At 50.4% G+C, this 15,917-nt stretch overlaps 1 protein-coding gene across 1 annotated transcript in view; it reads right to left on the reverse strand.

Annotated features, from left to right (window-relative positions):
* Positions 1 to 7,516: 7,516 nt before the first annotated feature.
* The window catches only part of LOC101637162 (chromosome unknown open reading frame, human C20orf194), a 97,809-nt gene continuing 89,408 nt past the window's right edge, over positions 7,517 to 15,917 (reverse strand). Inside the window, exons 32-37 of the mRNA XM_012728271.1 lie at positions 13,716 to 13,822; positions 13,260 to 13,334; positions 12,594 to 12,799; positions 11,060 to 11,125; positions 9,881 to 9,974; positions 7,517 to 9,283 (exon numbers count right to left, since the gene is read on the reverse strand). Of these exons, the coding sequence (XP_012583725.1) occupies positions 9,171 to 9,283; positions 9,881 to 9,974; positions 11,060 to 11,125; positions 12,594 to 12,799; positions 13,260 to 13,334; positions 13,716 to 13,822 (661 nt within the window). The 3' untranslated portion in view covers positions 7,517 to 9,170. The remainder of the gene's footprint in view (positions 9,284 to 9,880; positions 9,975 to 11,059; positions 11,126 to 12,593; positions 12,800 to 13,259; positions 13,335 to 13,715; positions 13,823 to 15,917) is intronic.

Consider the following 15,917-nt stretch of genomic DNA (forward strand, 5'->3'; position numbering starts at 1 on the left):
TGGAGGCTGGGCGGGGTGGGGAAGCTTCTGGGAAGAAGGGCCGTGGGCGCACGGACCCACGCAGCCGTGCCACCGCCGCCGGTCGGGGGAAGGCGCCCTGGCGTCGGCTTTAAGCGCGCTGTGGGTCCCGCCCCCTCCCCCGGCGGGACCCAGCCCACCGCTGCCCCGCCCCGCCACCCCTTCCGATTGTTCCGGCGGCGAGCCCTCCTCCGCCGCCTCCTCCAGGAAGCACGCCCCGACTAACTAGACGGGCCGGCGCGCGTTCGAGCACCGAGGCTACGCCCTGGCGCGCGGAGCCGGGAGCCCTCCCACTTCGGCGGCGTCGGGTTTGCTTGCTGCGCGCCGCACAGTTTGTCTCGAGGCTTCGTCGCACCTTCGCCTTCTTTTGGAACAAGGTCTTGGCTCTCGGTTTCCTTCCTTTCAAGATGGCTCCGAAGCGGGGCGCTGAGGTCGAGTCTTCACCGGCGCCTCGTCATCTTCGAGTCGAGCGTGTGTGTGTTGTGTACGCGGCGATTACCTCTGTGGGAAGGCGGTGGTGCTCGCGGGTCGGCGCGCGCGCTGAGATCGGTTTCGACAAATTCTGTGCTAGTGACTTCCCGCAAGTAACTCTGAACTCCTCCCGCGCCCAAAATGTAACCCCTGCACCCCCTCCACACTGGCAACAGGAAGGCTTGGAAAAGGATGAGCGGGACAAGTGGAGTTAGATGAGCCCACCTGGGTAAACTCAAAAGAACTCCTACTGCTTTGGGGGAACCCCAAGCCCTGATCCAGCACTCGGCTGCGCACACTTCCCCTTCCAGCAAGACAAGAGCTCATTCGTAGGGAAGTGGAGGGGTCTCCCCCTCGGCAGGTGAACAGCCTTGGGGACTGCAGAGCTCCTTGCTCCCTGTTAATTTCCAACAAATAACTGGGGGTTGGAGGTATGCTTTCGTGGAGGGAGGGGGGCAAGCAGGGCTTAGAGAAGAGATGGGGTTATCCAGGCACCCCTTCCATTCTGCTCTTGGACCTTTTTTTTTTTTTTTTTAAAGATTTACAGGAGAGTTTTGCTGCGCCACGTGGATCAGCTCCTTGGCCAGGATCAAACTCAGGCCATAAGTGTGATAGCAGGATAGTGCTGAGATTTAAGCCCTAAGCCACCAGGGACATCCTCTAGCTAGACACATGGCCTGGACAGACTCCCTCAATCACTAGGATAGGAGGGAAGTCAAAGCTGGAAGGGGAATGGGAGCACCCTCTTGGCCCACTCCCAGCCTGCTCCACCTGGGAACTGCTAGCTAGGCCTCTGCATCTGTCCCTCCTCCCCCACCTCATGTCACCAGCAGCTCCCAAGCATTCGAACCTTCTTAACCAGCTGGATGGGAGGGACAGCACCTCACCACTTGGCTTACTGAGAAAACTGGAGCCTGCAGCCACATCTCAGGGATCTATGGATCTGCCTCCCAGAGGCACTGACACTGTGACCTACTCTCTGCTTCCTTGGCTTCGCTGCATTTGCTCACAGGGGTGAGCCGCTGATGCCCCACGCCCCTGCTGCAATGTGAGAGGCTGATTCCACCACTGTTCCCCCCACCACTTCCCCTCTGTGGCTCAGAGGCTGAGGGAAAACACAGGTACTAGGATTCCCTCCTGTGTTCTGCTGTGTGGTCATAAAGATGGGCGGTTTGAGGGTTTGAGGACCCACCCGTCAGTGTGCACTTCCGCTCGCCTTTCCTCGCTGGGGGCTCTGACTTTACTGAGAGCACAAAGCCATGGGCTCTAAGTTCCAAAAGGAATTTCACAGCTTTCCAAAGTCCTTTCACCTCCATTTCCCCCTAATCCCCTGATGCCAGTAGATTTTAGAAGCTGGAGTGAGGAGTCACTATACAGTATTTCACTAAAAATAAAAAACACTCCCTTGAATGAACTTCCCCCTCATTCCTCTGCTATCCTTCAGAGTCACTCTTGAAAGCATTTTCTCTCCTCTGTTCTGGAGCCTCTTCCGTTCTCAGGCTCAGCTTTTGTCTCCATGGCTCCACCAAAACCGCTCTTGGTCAAGGCCACCCTGCCTCGGCCCTTTTGCCAGCTCTCAGCCAGCACCACCATTCCCTCTTTTATTCCTGTAACCTTTGCTCAATCCTGAGTGAGGACTTGTCACCTGTTACTGTTCCTTATTTGTGGAAACCCCATGTCCATGTCAGCTTGAACCAGGCTGTGGGCGGGGTTCAGCTGTCCATTAGGCCAAGTCCCTGATGCTCAGGGTGACCAGTCATCAGGCCAGTCTCCTCTTGACTTCAACATGCATTTGGACAGCTTCCACCCTGACTACTTTTCCCCTTCTACCTTTTGCTTTTGATGCAAGGAAGCCCAGTATGAGATCGGTGAGTCTGGTGAGACTAAGGGAGGGAATGTGGCCTCCACTCTCTCCTGGGGGACATTTCCAGACCCCATAGGTAGGCAGAGAGAAAGACGCTTTGGTGTCAACTTAACAAAGCATCAAGTTCTCTACCAGCCGCCTTGAGAAGACCCGAGCTCTTTTAGGTGCAGCCAGGAGGGCAAGAAGCCCAGTGGAGGGGTCCAAGGACCTGTGCCCCTCAGGATGACATCCCTCTCTGTCTCTGTCCAGAACCCCGTCAGAATCCAGCATTGGGGCCTCCCTGGTGGTGCAAGGGGCTACGTGGCAGCACTATGGAGCTACCCACAGCCCCTGCAGCATGGGTTGGATCCCTGACCAGGGAGCTGACCCCCATGGCTCAGGAGACCTTTCCTGTCTTGCCCTCTGCTTCCCTCAGCAGTGTGTTTCAGTCGACTTGGCCTGTTCTGCTCTTGTCTCTAGTGAATCCTCTCACCAGCTCCCCACGCCCACATCTCTGGCCTGTACCCCAGCTCTTGTATTCTTGTATGCATAAATAAATCTAAAAAAAAAAAAAAAAACAGAATCCGGCATTGGACTGAAGTCTGGGGCCGTTGCTCTTGGCTCACTGGTTCTATGTGGCCAATAGATTGTCAGCAGGAAGGTTCTGGGCTGCTCTGTTCATGTCAAGCCCTTATGCTCTCTGACCTGAACCTGGCAAGGAGACACCAGCAAACATGGGCTGACTTTTGTCCTCCTGGGGCTGTAAGAGCCACTCACCACTCTGCTGTGTGCCCGTGGTGATGCCAGAGGGCTTCCCCAAGAGGGATGCTCCCAGGCAGACACCCATCATCCCCACCCTCCTAGAAGCTTGCTGAAAGCAGAACCCTAGAGGACCTAGGGGCCCTCACAGAGTAAGCTCAGAATCTGTATTCCCAGAAAACTCCCCAGGGCATCAGGGCTGGCTCTAAGCTGCCCCACCCTCCTCTACTCCCAGGCATGTAAATCCCATGACAGTCACCTAAGGCCTTCTGGCTAGCGACCCTAAGGGTCCAGGCAGTCTGTCTCCTTCCCGGCTATCCTTGCTCTCCTTGGTGGTCTTATGCCCCATGTCCTCCATCCCTATCTCTCCTTCTCATTGTCCCCAGGGTCAAGGAGCTACCTTGGGTCTTGCCTCAGGGTCACCTTTCAGGAGTGACACAGCCTGTGGCTATGTCAGCCCTCCCTCGGGCTCCAGGTAGGGCAAGTTTGAGGCAGGCACAAGGCAACACCCTTAGGCAAGACCTCCAGTTCCATTGGGGTCTCTCCTCATTTTTATCTATAAAACAAAGAAATCAAGTCTTCTAAGCTAGAAAATTCCATGAATTTTTGGTTATCAAACCATCTTTCCTCTTCCTGTTGTCCTTATTCTGCTATTATTTGTACAATCACCCAGGCATGAAATTTCAGAGTGATGTAAAGTTTCTTAAAAATTTGAAGAATAAATTTGAAGCAATAAAGAAACTTCTTTATTGGAATGAGAAAAGGAGTAGTGACTGTGGGATAAAATTGAAGTACATTCGTACTTTATTTGGTTAGCATTTCAATTTTTACAGATTTAAAGCCACTTATTAGTTTGCCATAAAATTGATTAATCCTGATGCAAGTTTTTTAACCAAATTATTTTAGCTGGTCAATTTAGCAATGCAGAGGCCTGGAGGAAAACAGGAATTATTTGTGGCTAAACAAATTTATTTTTCTTCAAATTTTTAGAGAATGAAACAAACAAAAAATGCTTTTGGAATTGTTTCAAATGTTGGGTTTTTTTCCACGTTGGCTTTTTCCACTTCCACCTTGAGGTCAGCCCCTTCGCTCCTCTCTAGTTAGTCATTTGGTCTTGCTAACTGTTCCTTCACAGCCATTCTACAGTTGTTCTCCTTGTCTCTCCTCCAATGCAAAGCAGCACTGCACCCCCACAGGACAGTCTGCGTGATCTTGCTTTTGCTTAGACAATAAAAGGATTCTCAAGCGGCTTCGGGAATGCTGATATCCCAGCGTGCCAGAGGCTCTCCAGCGAGTAAGGGGGACACTCTCAGTCTGCAGGGGGAAATGATCTTGGCGGACAGGATGTTTTCGACTTAAAAGTACTTCTTCCTTTGGTTAAAAATCACTATACCACAACAGAAAAAGTGCTTGCTATATCACTATCGTAGAAAGCAAAAACAAAATGAAAAAATCAAGAAGGTGTCTGTAACAAAAGCTCAAACGGGAACCAGTCAGGGGTGTGTGTAATATGCTCCCAGGGGAGCAAGCCACCTTGGGGGACCCAGCTCCTCAATGAACCTGCTGTTGGGGACCCTTAGAAGTACAGTGGCCTTGGCTAGGCCAGGCAGACCACTGCCCCTGCTCCTGTTGCGGGCTCCTGTGGGCACAGGCCCCTTCCCACAGAGAACTGAAAGGTTTAAGACTCAAAGATCACCCAGCCCAGGCAGCAATTCTTGCCAGTCATCCCCAAACCCTCAGTTTCCCGGAACTGCAAGAAGTTAATACCTGGCCAGCAGGACGGGAGGCAGGAGGCTGGGAAAGAGGTTGGAGGTGGGGGCTTCCAGCTGCCAACCCTCAGATCCAGCTCTGCTCCTCCCCTGGCGTGGTGTTGCCTTTGGTTTGTACATTGCTAACTGATTTCATAGAACCTCCAAACCCAAGACCACCATCCCCACCACCCGAGAGAGGGTGCCTGTGGAAGCTGCACCCTCCTCCCTGGGCCGGCTCCCACATCTTCCCAGTGGGGTACTTCCCTTGTCTGGAGGCACTCTGCTGAGCCTGGGACAGGAAGTGGGGTCTCTAAGAACTCACAGGCCTTATTTGGTCCCCCTCCCTATTCTGCCCCTTCCCCTAGCGCCAGGGGTCCTTCTCCCAGCAACGGTGGGGAAGGTAAGCAGCTGCCCCGCCTACCCACCAGCCCGCCCGCCCGCAGGCAGTCCGAGGATGCAGCGGATGCCACTTGCGGCAGGAACTGAGCCCGCCAGGCTAGGGCAGTCCCGAACCACTGGCTTGCCGGGTGAATGAAGTCTGCACAGTTCCTAGGGAGCTCTGGGGCTCGCCTGACCTCACCCTAGGAGTGCATGCAAGAGCCTGGTGGGGGCTATGGAGGGAGGTTTCGGAACCAGGCTGGTAGGGGGACTTACTGGACCCGTGGTGCCCTGGTTGTCCCCCATTTGTAAGCAGGGCGAGTGGCCATCTCACAGAGCTGTCTCCTGGGTTACAAGGGCTGACCAGCCTGTAAAGCAATGGTTGACATCTCAGCCTGGCCTCAAACCCACAGGGGAGCCCTGAAGTCTAGTACCTGGGTGAGGGGCAGCTTCGCTCAGGGACGTGTGGTATAAGGGTGGGTTTTTCTCTGTGTGTGTGGGGGTCTACTCCCCCCTCCCCAGTCCTCTGTCCCTGTCTCCCCAGCAAATCATATGGGGCTTACTCAAGCATCTCCTTGGGCGCCTCAGGGACCCTCAGAGTGCCCAGCGCCAACTCAGGGTGATTTCCAGTTAATTTTATTCTTCAAAGACTGCTCCAGAGCCAGGGGAGGGGAGTGAGAGCCCCAAGGACCCTTCGACAGCAGGGCCTGTGGAAGGTATCCCCAGAGGCAGAGTCCCTGAGGCCATCCTCACCAAGCCTGCCTGGGAGAGCTCTACAGGGCAGGTAAGGAGCAGGCCCTGCTGATTCAGTGATAGTTTATTATTGGTCCTTAGCATTACAATTCCGTTACCAAGGTAAATTAACACACAACTGCAGGTAAAAACATGTAAAACAATATAAAAATAAATTGAAAGCTACTTTTATATATTTACTGAATTAAGTAGTGTAATAAATACTATAATAAGCAAAAAGCTTCAATCACACAATTCAGTTTCACTGAAGTTACAGTAGTGTTTGTACATGTTTTAAAATTTTAAGTTACAAATATTAAAGCACTGAAAAACTATTATAAAAGTGAATTTTGGCACGTAAGTGAGCTCTTATGTCATTAGTAGTTGACAACCTGGGACAATAAGGAAGCCATTTCTCACCTACTTTTTGAGGTAAACTATCCAACTAGGTCAGCAACAAAGCTGAAATACTTAATATACTTTGTTTACAATCTTTGAGTTTAACATTTCCCTTTTGAGAAGCTCAAAGAGCAACCCAGAGCTTATTACTGTGCAAAAATTCTCCAAAATCCTTATCAAATTTAGGAGGGAATTTTTCTTTGACCTGTAGGACCCAGGTCAGAGTCCCCAGGGCTCCGAGGGGCCAACTAGACTTTTTTTGCCTGTGACCCCTTTTTTTCCAACTTCTGCCTCCTTCCAATTAAAAAAAGAAAAATCCCACGTCAAAACGTAAAAGAACCCATAACTTCAGCGACTTCAACACTATCACACTCATCCTGGGTGATATAAAACTGAAGCTGCTAACAGGAAAGTCGGCAAAAAGCACGTGAGCCCCTGGAGGACTTCTGCCCTTCCCTGGGAACCTTCACCTGTGTCGTTGCAGGGCCTGGTACATCCACTCTTAAGGTCAAATCTAAGCGTCTCATGGCCCTTCCCCTGGAGACGGCCAGAAACCCCCTCCACCGGGAGCGCCCACTGGAGGAATCACGTGGATGGTCTTCGGGGGCAGAAGCCAGAGGCCCTCAGGTTCCGGAAGGGGCGGTGCCAGGGAGGAGGAGGCATCCTCCTGGCCTCAGTCCTCAAAGAGCCAACACTGCACACGGTTAGTGTGTGTGCCTCACCAGGGCATGCGTGCCCTGAGGAATGCCCTTTCGCCAATGTGCCCCTCTCACGCCCCTGTGCAGGCTGAGGAGCACCTGTGGAGGCCTCAGCCAGTTTTGCCTTTTTGGCTTTGAAACTTCCTAACGTTTTGACTTTTTTCAATCACAGTTTCATATTCAAGTTGAGGTAATCACAGTTTTCCCTCTGAGAGGAGAGGAATTAGGACCGTGGGGCAAGTTGGTGAAAGAGCATTTCTATGAAAAAAACGATCAGAAACCAAGACCACCACGTAGTACACAGCCCCACGCAGTGGGAAAAGACCCGCTTTACGGGTGGGCTCCGACCCCCCTTTAAAAACTCTTGTGCAGCAGCCAGGAAGTGGCTCCAGCATTCATTGAAAACTTCACAGCGACCTGGAGGACACAGCCTAGTTTCCCCTGCCCCCACCCCACCCCCCCTTTTCTAAGGCTGCTCAAGTTTGAGTTTTTAAAAAGAGCTCGGTAGAGCTAAAGGCGGCTACAGTAACTCATTGCTTATTTAATCAATTGCACTTAAGACCTATGTTACTGATTCCGAAGCAGAGACAGGTGCTGCGGACTCAGCCTCTGGCCAGCCAGAAGCGAGGGGCAACCAGACTTGGGCGCCGCAGCTGGGCCCTTGTCACCAGCACGCTGGGCTGGTGGACGCTGGGCTGGAGCACACGGGCCTCTCGGAAGCCTTTCTTCATGCAAGAGTTCTTTTTCAATGGTATTAAGAGTTTTGTTCATTTGGCTTCAAACAACTGTTTTCTAATACAAGTACGTTTTGCCAACAAGCCCTCCCCTCCTCTCTGCTACTTGCATGCAGGCCTCTGCACGACCAGGCACACGCTCTATGTGTGCTCCATTCTTCCTGTCTGTCCTCTGCACCTGGGGCCTTTCTCAAACACCCCTTTACATTACTAGAAACGCTGCTGGTTTTGCCTATGTGCTTTTTCCTAAGGCATGCAAAAAATATGTGAAATTCAGAAAGCATTTACAATCTAGGCAGCTAAGGCGCTAAAGTCCTAACAGACATCACTTAAAGATCAGTACTTGCGACCTCCTCTCCCACTAATTTTGGAGATCAAGCACGGGACACACTTCTGCTTTATGGCCCCATTGAATACAAAGCCCCTGGAAGGAATTCTAATTTGGATATTGGAATTCTTCGGTATTTCTGGTCCTCAGCAGCCAAACGAGCCCATGACCAAGAACAATGCCTGAGGGGCGTGCATTTCCTCAAGCGTGTCTGGAAACCAAGCTGTCCCTGGCTAGGCTGAAGGGAGGGTTGAGAGCTAGAGACTGAACCCCCTTCCAGGAACCTTTAAGCAAGCACAGCCTGGGCCCGCAGGCCTTCCTCAACTGCAGGCAGGCAGAGCACTGCGGAGGCCGGAGCAGCAGGTCTGCACTTGCCCCTGCATCGGGCAAACCAGCAAGCTGTCACTAGGGAGCTCAAACCCAACCCCAAAGGGGACTGCTTAGAGCAATTCAAAATCCATACTCTTTTGGAAAACAAGCCTTCCCTCAGTTTAGTCTGTGAGGAAAATGGTCTCATTTTAGAAGCAGCTGTTGATCTCAGCCCAAGCTGCTGGCTCAGTGGCTGGGGCTTGTGTTGCTCCCCCTCAGGCTGCAGGGGTCAGCTCCTTAAAGGAAGGGGCCTGAGCAGGGAGGCAGGGAGGCAGGGACTTCACTAGGAGCCCTCTCCTGGGGCAGAGTCTGAGGTGTGAGGCCTGTGGTGGCCTTGCTACCCAAGGGAAGCTACAGTTTGTGCTGCCCCTGCACCCTGCAGCTCATTTGTGCAATCCAATTGTGTCTCCCTTCACACAGTGCCTCAAAAGCCCGGGGATGCTGACACCAGAGACCCAGAGGTCCTGGTCTGTCAGCACAGACAGGACAGTCATCTCCCTGATGTCCTTCCCCACCCCCCACCCCACCCCCGAAGCGGTGCAGGTGATGTTCTCAGCGCTGGATAGAGAATAAAGACAACATGCACTCAAATCAGCACACAAAGGCCAAGGAGAACAAATGGTTCCTCCAGGAGACTGGGGTCAAGAAACCATCCTGTCCCCCGCCAGGTGGCCGCTCTGCAGTCTTCCTCTAGGGCCTCTGCTCAAAGAGGTCGTGATACTCCTGCTGCTCCAGCTCCCGATTGTATTTCTCGATTTCGCGGTTGGCTTCTTCCACGTAGTCGTTCATGAACTGGTCCATGACTGCCATCTCATTTAGGAAGACAGCATTGAGCCTTGAGGCAAGGGGGATTGTCCAGGACCTGTGGGCTGCAGGTGGAGGGACACTGAGTGTCCAGTCCACACAGGGCACCTGACAGGCAGTGACAGGACATGTTGACAGGCTACGACATAACTGGAACTGACACACCCCTTCCTGAGCAACCAGAGGTGAGCCCCTCCTCTTCCACGAGCACACAGCATCACCCCAATCCATCTTTTCAGGGCCAGTCTCTAATCCAAAATTATGACACAATGACCGCGGAATCCAAGGTGCTACCATAGCTGCAACTACACTGCAACTCTGCAGCATCGGCGGCAGCCGCAGCAGCAACCCTCTGCCACCGTGACTATGAGGTGAGACACTTTCTTTTGCCTTTTCCTAATAAATCTTTTAAAAATGTTTTTTAAAAATAAATTGCAACTCACAGAGTAACATCAGAAATCACTAAATGAAGGAGATATCTGATTTTAATGACTTTAAGAGGCCACAGTGAAAGGTCTGCCTCTCTTTGACTTCCTGTGTGTTCCCAGAACCCGGCCTGTTCTGGAGGTTCACACACCCTCATATTCAAAGGATACGTGGGTGAAAATCAGTCTTGTCACCAAAGAAGTTGACAAACTGGGTGCCATTGTAAAAGTAGCCTGCAGGTAGCGGGTCCAGGTGGCGTTTAACCTGTATGGAAAAGGAGTCCTATGAAGAGTTATCTACCAATTTTCTATCATCACTTATTCATTAGAAACAAATAAACAAGTCCATTGCCTTAGTCAGACAGTCCCACTTTGCCCAGTGAAAGGCTACATGTACCAGGGAATTAACACCTCCCTGTCAGCAGCCCTCAAGCAATGATTGATGGAGGTTCTCCACCTCCCCAGGAGGAAGTCAGGAGTTCCTAATGGGATTAAGCTCCAGTTGCCACAGTGGTACTGGTTTGATAACACACCCTTTGCTGGCTGTCTCCCCTTCGCTTCTCTCTTACTTTCCCACTCCCCTAGAATCCTCTAGAATCACTTCCAAAATAAACTCCTGCACGCAAATCCCTATTCAAGGTATTCAAGGTTTGTTTCTGGAAACACACACCATTAGGGTTATCTTCTGAGGTGCCCATGATACCCCCCAGGAACACCCTGTATATGCTTCTCAAGTCCAAAGCAGGTGCTCCCTGAGTCTTGGAATCCTGTCCCACCTGCTTATCCCTAGGACTGACTGGCAGAGCCTCTGCTGGGGCCGGGCCTTCTGTGTCCCTTTTAGCCTTTGCCCCAAAATCTGTCAGGACAAGTTCCCAGTGGGTTTTTTTTTTTTTTGAAGGGCTCACCAAGGGGTTTCTTGTCCTGCCTCAGGATTTCCTCACTGCCCATTAGCAGTTTCTGGATTGAGACAAGTTTTTACTGGGCTCTCATTGGGTTAACTGGTTTATCTAGGAATAGAGGAATGGGGAGCAAAAAGGACTTTGCATTTAACTTGCTTGTGTGAACAGAGTGGCAAAGCAGGGCTTTGTGTCAACAGTTCCTCCCACAGGCAATGGCTTCTCCTTGATTTCACACCCAGGTCACACCGGAGGCCACTCCACCCTCTTTCTCAGTGAGGCTGCAAGGTCAGATGCACTGTGGTTTTTCTTTACTCAGCTTTCCTCTGTGGCTTGAGAGAAAGCAAAGCCTCCAGCATGCCCTACAATTGTACCCCAAAAGGTGGGAGCTGTGTGAGCTCAGAGGGACAGCCGAGGTGCCCAGAGGGCTTAGGCCCTGGTGCAGAGCACTCACGTGGATATTCCTGATCTCCTGCTGGGTCAGCATCCCCCTGGTCTTCAGGGCTTTCCGCTGAGGCTTCTGTGCAGAGACATAAGGAGGAGTCAGGTCCCAACAGAGCAGATGATATGCACAACACGGGGCGGGCTCAGGGCTAAGGGCCAATTACATGGTGAGGATCGCAGTGAGAGGAAGCACAAATGCTGTCATGGCCTGGACAAAATATCCTGCCTGTGCACCTTTTGTGAAGACCACCTTCCATCACAGAGCCTTGCATGCATGTTTGCTGATACTTTTGTTTCTTAAGGTAATACATTCAAAGATTCACTTATGAATGTATTCAGTATTTGTTAAACATCTGTTTTTTATTTGTATATATATATTAGGTGTAGTACCCATAGAATTTCCACCATCAATTCACAAGCTTCATTACCTTGTGCTCTTCCCACCCTCGTTCTTTGCCAATTCTTAACCGTAAGTGCTACCAGTGACAAATAAGCAGGCAAAGGGACAACCAGAGGTTCCACAGAGAAGTGCCACCCAGGTGACCATGCAGGAGATTACTCTGTTTAAGAAAGACACGACGGGCGGCCTGTTCCCCGTATGAAAGACAGGACGCAATTGAGTATCTACAAGGGGCTAGACACCATCTAACTATTTTAGTGTTCTGGGATAAGCTTTCAACCCTTGACACTATGCTAATATCCAAAACTTGGAGCAGATTAGAGAGATTTAACTCCTGTCTACTTTCAGTTTCTTTGTGGTCTTGGGCTAAAGATGTTTGTGTGAGACGCCTCTCCCCCAGTTCCTGTCTCCAGTTCTCCATGCTTGCGCGTCTTGGTTTACAAATAGCTCTAAGCATGTGTTTCCTTTCTAGAGAGAGAACTCAAGTACAGGAAAGTCTGGGCTCAGAACATTGGAAAGTCTGAATTAGGATCAGTTAGGAAAAGACATTTTAAGTTTTAAACACCAGATGACCAGGATGACCACAACTGTGTCTCTCCTAGGTTCTAGGCATCCACTCAATAACTCTAGTCTGCCTTGGGAATAGAACTGGAAATGGCTATTAAAACAAACAGGCTTCGTGGCCCTCCCTGGTAGCGCAGCGGGTTAGAGCACAGCACCAAGAAGCTTAAGCCACTTCCACATGAGTTCAATCCCCTCCTACCCCGGAGGAGATCCACATGGAGCGGCAGACCTCTCCTGACCCGCCCGCTGCTCCCCTCAGCAGTATACTGCCTCGATATGCCTGTTCTGCTCCCCGCTCTGTTTCTGGTGAATCCTCTCACCCTCCACATCTCTGGCCTGTACCCCAGTTCTGTATAAATAAATAAATGAATCTTAAAAAACAAAAACAAAAACCAAACAGGCCTCAAATAGACTGCCTCCCCTTCTCAAGTATCCCTGGAAGGACTGGCCAACCCCATGAGGGGCAGACTAGTGGGGATGTAGCAGGGAAGCAGTGGGGGGCTTCCGCCACAGGACCCTCAGCATTGCCCAGGTGTGCTGGTCACATCTGTGCCAGGTCTACTTTAGCTTCAAAAGCTACCTGCTTAGCTGACTGACGCAGCCAGTCCTTGACACTTTCTTCCTTCAGGGAGCAGCCAATGAACACAAGGTAGCACTCCTGCTGTCCACTGCTGTCTTGAGGTGTACTTCTGGAATCAGGTGGTGGAGTGGGTCCCTCCAAAACCGGAACGATGCTCAAGGAGTTGGCCAGAGTGTTGTGGCAGACCTCCATGGTCCTCTCTGAGTCTGCAGGAGAACATGTTATACGTAAGGTCCTGACCCAAAAGGGTAAGGCCATACTAAGACGGCACCAGTGCAGATGGCAGGGGATGAACTCACGAGACACATGCGGGTCAAAGACTAACGTGCCTGGCAGCAGGCTGGAGAGGACAGGGTAAGAAAGGGAGAGCGATGTCCATTTCTAATCCAGAAGGTGACTGCAGATGGATATCTAGGAGCTAGAGGGCCGGCCATCAGGGGAAGTAGGCTAGACCCTTCACTGCAGGGCAGAAGAACCTGGAGAAAGGTGCGTCTCTGGCAGAGAGAGGGGAATGCAAGAGCCCAATGGTGTGAGGTCCAAAGGGGCGGATTTTTGAGAGCCTGAGAAGCATCTGTTGTCTGCAGGGCACCCATGGAGGCTATGCACGCTCATCATGAGATGTCAGCACTCCACAGTGTCGGGCTCACCAATACAACCCCCAGTTACCTGAAAACTTCACTTTGCCCAGGATGTGATAGATGTTCCCAGAGAAAGGACTTGGCTTGATGGAGGACTGAATTGCTGGTGGAGAAAGAACAAAGGGCTGTCACCTACCTGGGGGCAGAGGCCAAGTTAAGGGCAGTACAGCTACTAAGAAATGGGGAAGAGGCCTTACTTAGGGTCCAGAGTTCACAGGTTCTATTTCCTTCAGCAGTTTCTCCCCAGTGGCTCTGCCACTGTCCCCAGAAGATAGAGAAACTTTCAATCTGGAGAAATCAAACCGTGTGGCCACCCAAGATCCGGGTAGGGGTCTTCTGGGTCCTTAAATACCCCTGCCTGCTTTCAGGCTAAAGAAACAGCACACAGAACTAAACTAAACTGGGGCAGGAGGCAGAGACCACTCTGGAGCACTCTTTACCAGTCTATTTACTCTCCTGTGATATGTTCCAGTTGAGGAAGTACCTTTACACTTGGCCACAAAGCGGTTCTTCTCCAAGGGACGACCAAACCACACGCAGATCTGAACCATTAGTGGAAAGACGGATCCTGCATCAAATTTACCTTCAAACCTTAAGAGAAATAAAACATGTTAAGTACAAGTAACTGGGCCGTGGAGTGTTATTATATAGACAATTTTGGATTGAACTAAACATACCAGTGTTGCTTTAATTCTCTCTTAATTGTATGCCATTTTAGGTCCAAAATGCTTATTGAGAAGTGGTAAGGGAGATTGGGAAGAAACATGTTTGCCCCATTGGAACAGGGTTTTCTAAGGATGCAGGTCTTAGCTCCTGCATGGAGTCAGAGACCTCATGTATCTTTCAAGCCTGAGACTGGGGTACACTTCCTGGTATCCAGGGAATCTTTACTCAGGATCCCCTTTTGCTGCCTTCAGGGTTCTAACTATTTCCTACCATCTTGGTGACATCAGGCCAGAGTGTATCTTTGGATGTATACTCTTTCTCCACAAGGAACTGATGTGTTGGGACGTCTATTTTCTCTTATTAAGTAATAAAAAATTGTGTTTACTTAGAAACATTCAGAATTTCAACAAAACAGCTGCAGCTTTTTTTTTTTTTTTCAATTACAGCATGGCCTTCACTAAACAGAACAATTATTTCCTATAAGCTACATCAGAGGCACTGAGGCGCCTCTCCCCGCCAGACAGAACTCGTATGTGTGGTGCACCAACACAAGGAACATGCTTCGCATTCCCCTCTACTGAACCAGGCCAGGCCAGTGGCTACTGAAAAATACACCAGGCTACAGCCATATAAGCACACACTCCGTGGTGTTTTAAACAAACAAACAAAAAAGATACTGTATAGTTTAAAAACAAATCTCATTTTTTGTTCTTTAAAAGGAGCGAGCTGTGTACAGGGTGTTAAAGCTTTATAGGCAAGGGGCAGAAATGCACTAGGACCAAAGCAACAATTCATCATCATTATCTTCTTCATCTTCCTCCTCTTTCTTATTTTCAGCCTAGATGACTCCTTTTTTGGCCCTGACAAACTTCCCTTTAGCTCAGCAAGCAGCAAAATCCTTTTTGTAATTTTCCTTCAGCTTAGCTGCCTCCTTCTCCAGTGGCTGCTTGTCATCTGCGGCAGTGTCAGTTTCAGTTTCTTTGCAACATCACCACATGGACAGGCCAGGAGGTTCTTTGGTTTTATTAATTTTTTTTTCCATACTCAGAGCAAAACAAGACAAGGGCAATGGAGGCCTCTTGGGAGCAACGAGATCCTTGAACTTCCCTTTTTGTTTCCCTTTGGGGGAGGGGGGTACATGTTTTCCTTTCTCTTTCCTAATGGACCTTGCCCACCTTTGCCATGTCATCAAACTTTCCTTTCTCCTTAGCAGACGTGGCTCTCTACTTGGGCACTTTTTTTTTTTTTTAAAGATTTACTTATTTATGTATAAGAACTGGGGTGCAGGCCAGAGGGGTAGGGGTGGGAAGATTTGCCAGAGAACAGAGCAGAACAGGCCATCTACTGAGATACACTGCTGAGGGAGCAGCAGGAGAGACAGGAGATGTCTGCTGTGCCATGTGGGTCCGCTCCTGGCCTTGAAATCATACTGGTGCTGCAGACAGCTTCATCGTGCTGTACTTTTTAACCCCCTGTGCCACCACATAGGGCCCTACATGAGCACTTCTTATAGAACTGAGATGTTGAGTGAAACATTTAGGCATTGTTTCTTATGCTCTTCTTAGCAAAACAGCACTAAAACAAATCTGATGACATTTTGCCTCTCAGAGTCTGAGTGTTACAGGGTAGCCCAGAGTGGAACTGGGATGCTTGTCTGTGGGTCCTCACCCACGTGCTTAAAATGTAATTTTCTTCTGCAGACACACAAAAAAGGGTAGTGGGTTTACAAACAAAAGAGGGGAAAGGAAAAGGAACAACCCAGGGAAAGAGAGAGGGATACAAAGTAACTGGAATAACCAGCTCCACTAACTAGGAGCTCTAGCAACAAAAAACTAACTGCTAGCCCCCAGTCACAGTCTGAGAGCTGTTGCTCCAGAGACAGCTGTTACCTCTCCAGAGTGACAGTTAAAAAACCACTCTCTATTTGTCCCCCAAAGTCCCAGAATGCCTGCTTAGCTCTGCCCTTGGGTCCTCGCAGTTGTCTCCCTGGTACTGCTGGGAGTTGCAGTTTCCAATCACT

Source organism: Condylura cristata, unplaced genomic scaffold (genome assembly GCF_000260355.1).
Source record: "Condylura cristata isolate star-nosed mole 26May11 unplaced genomic scaffold, ConCri1.0 scaffold00022, whole genome shotgun sequence".
NCBI classification, from domain to species: domain Eukaryota; kingdom Metazoa; phylum Chordata; class Mammalia; order Eulipotyphla; family Talpidae; genus Condylura; species Condylura cristata.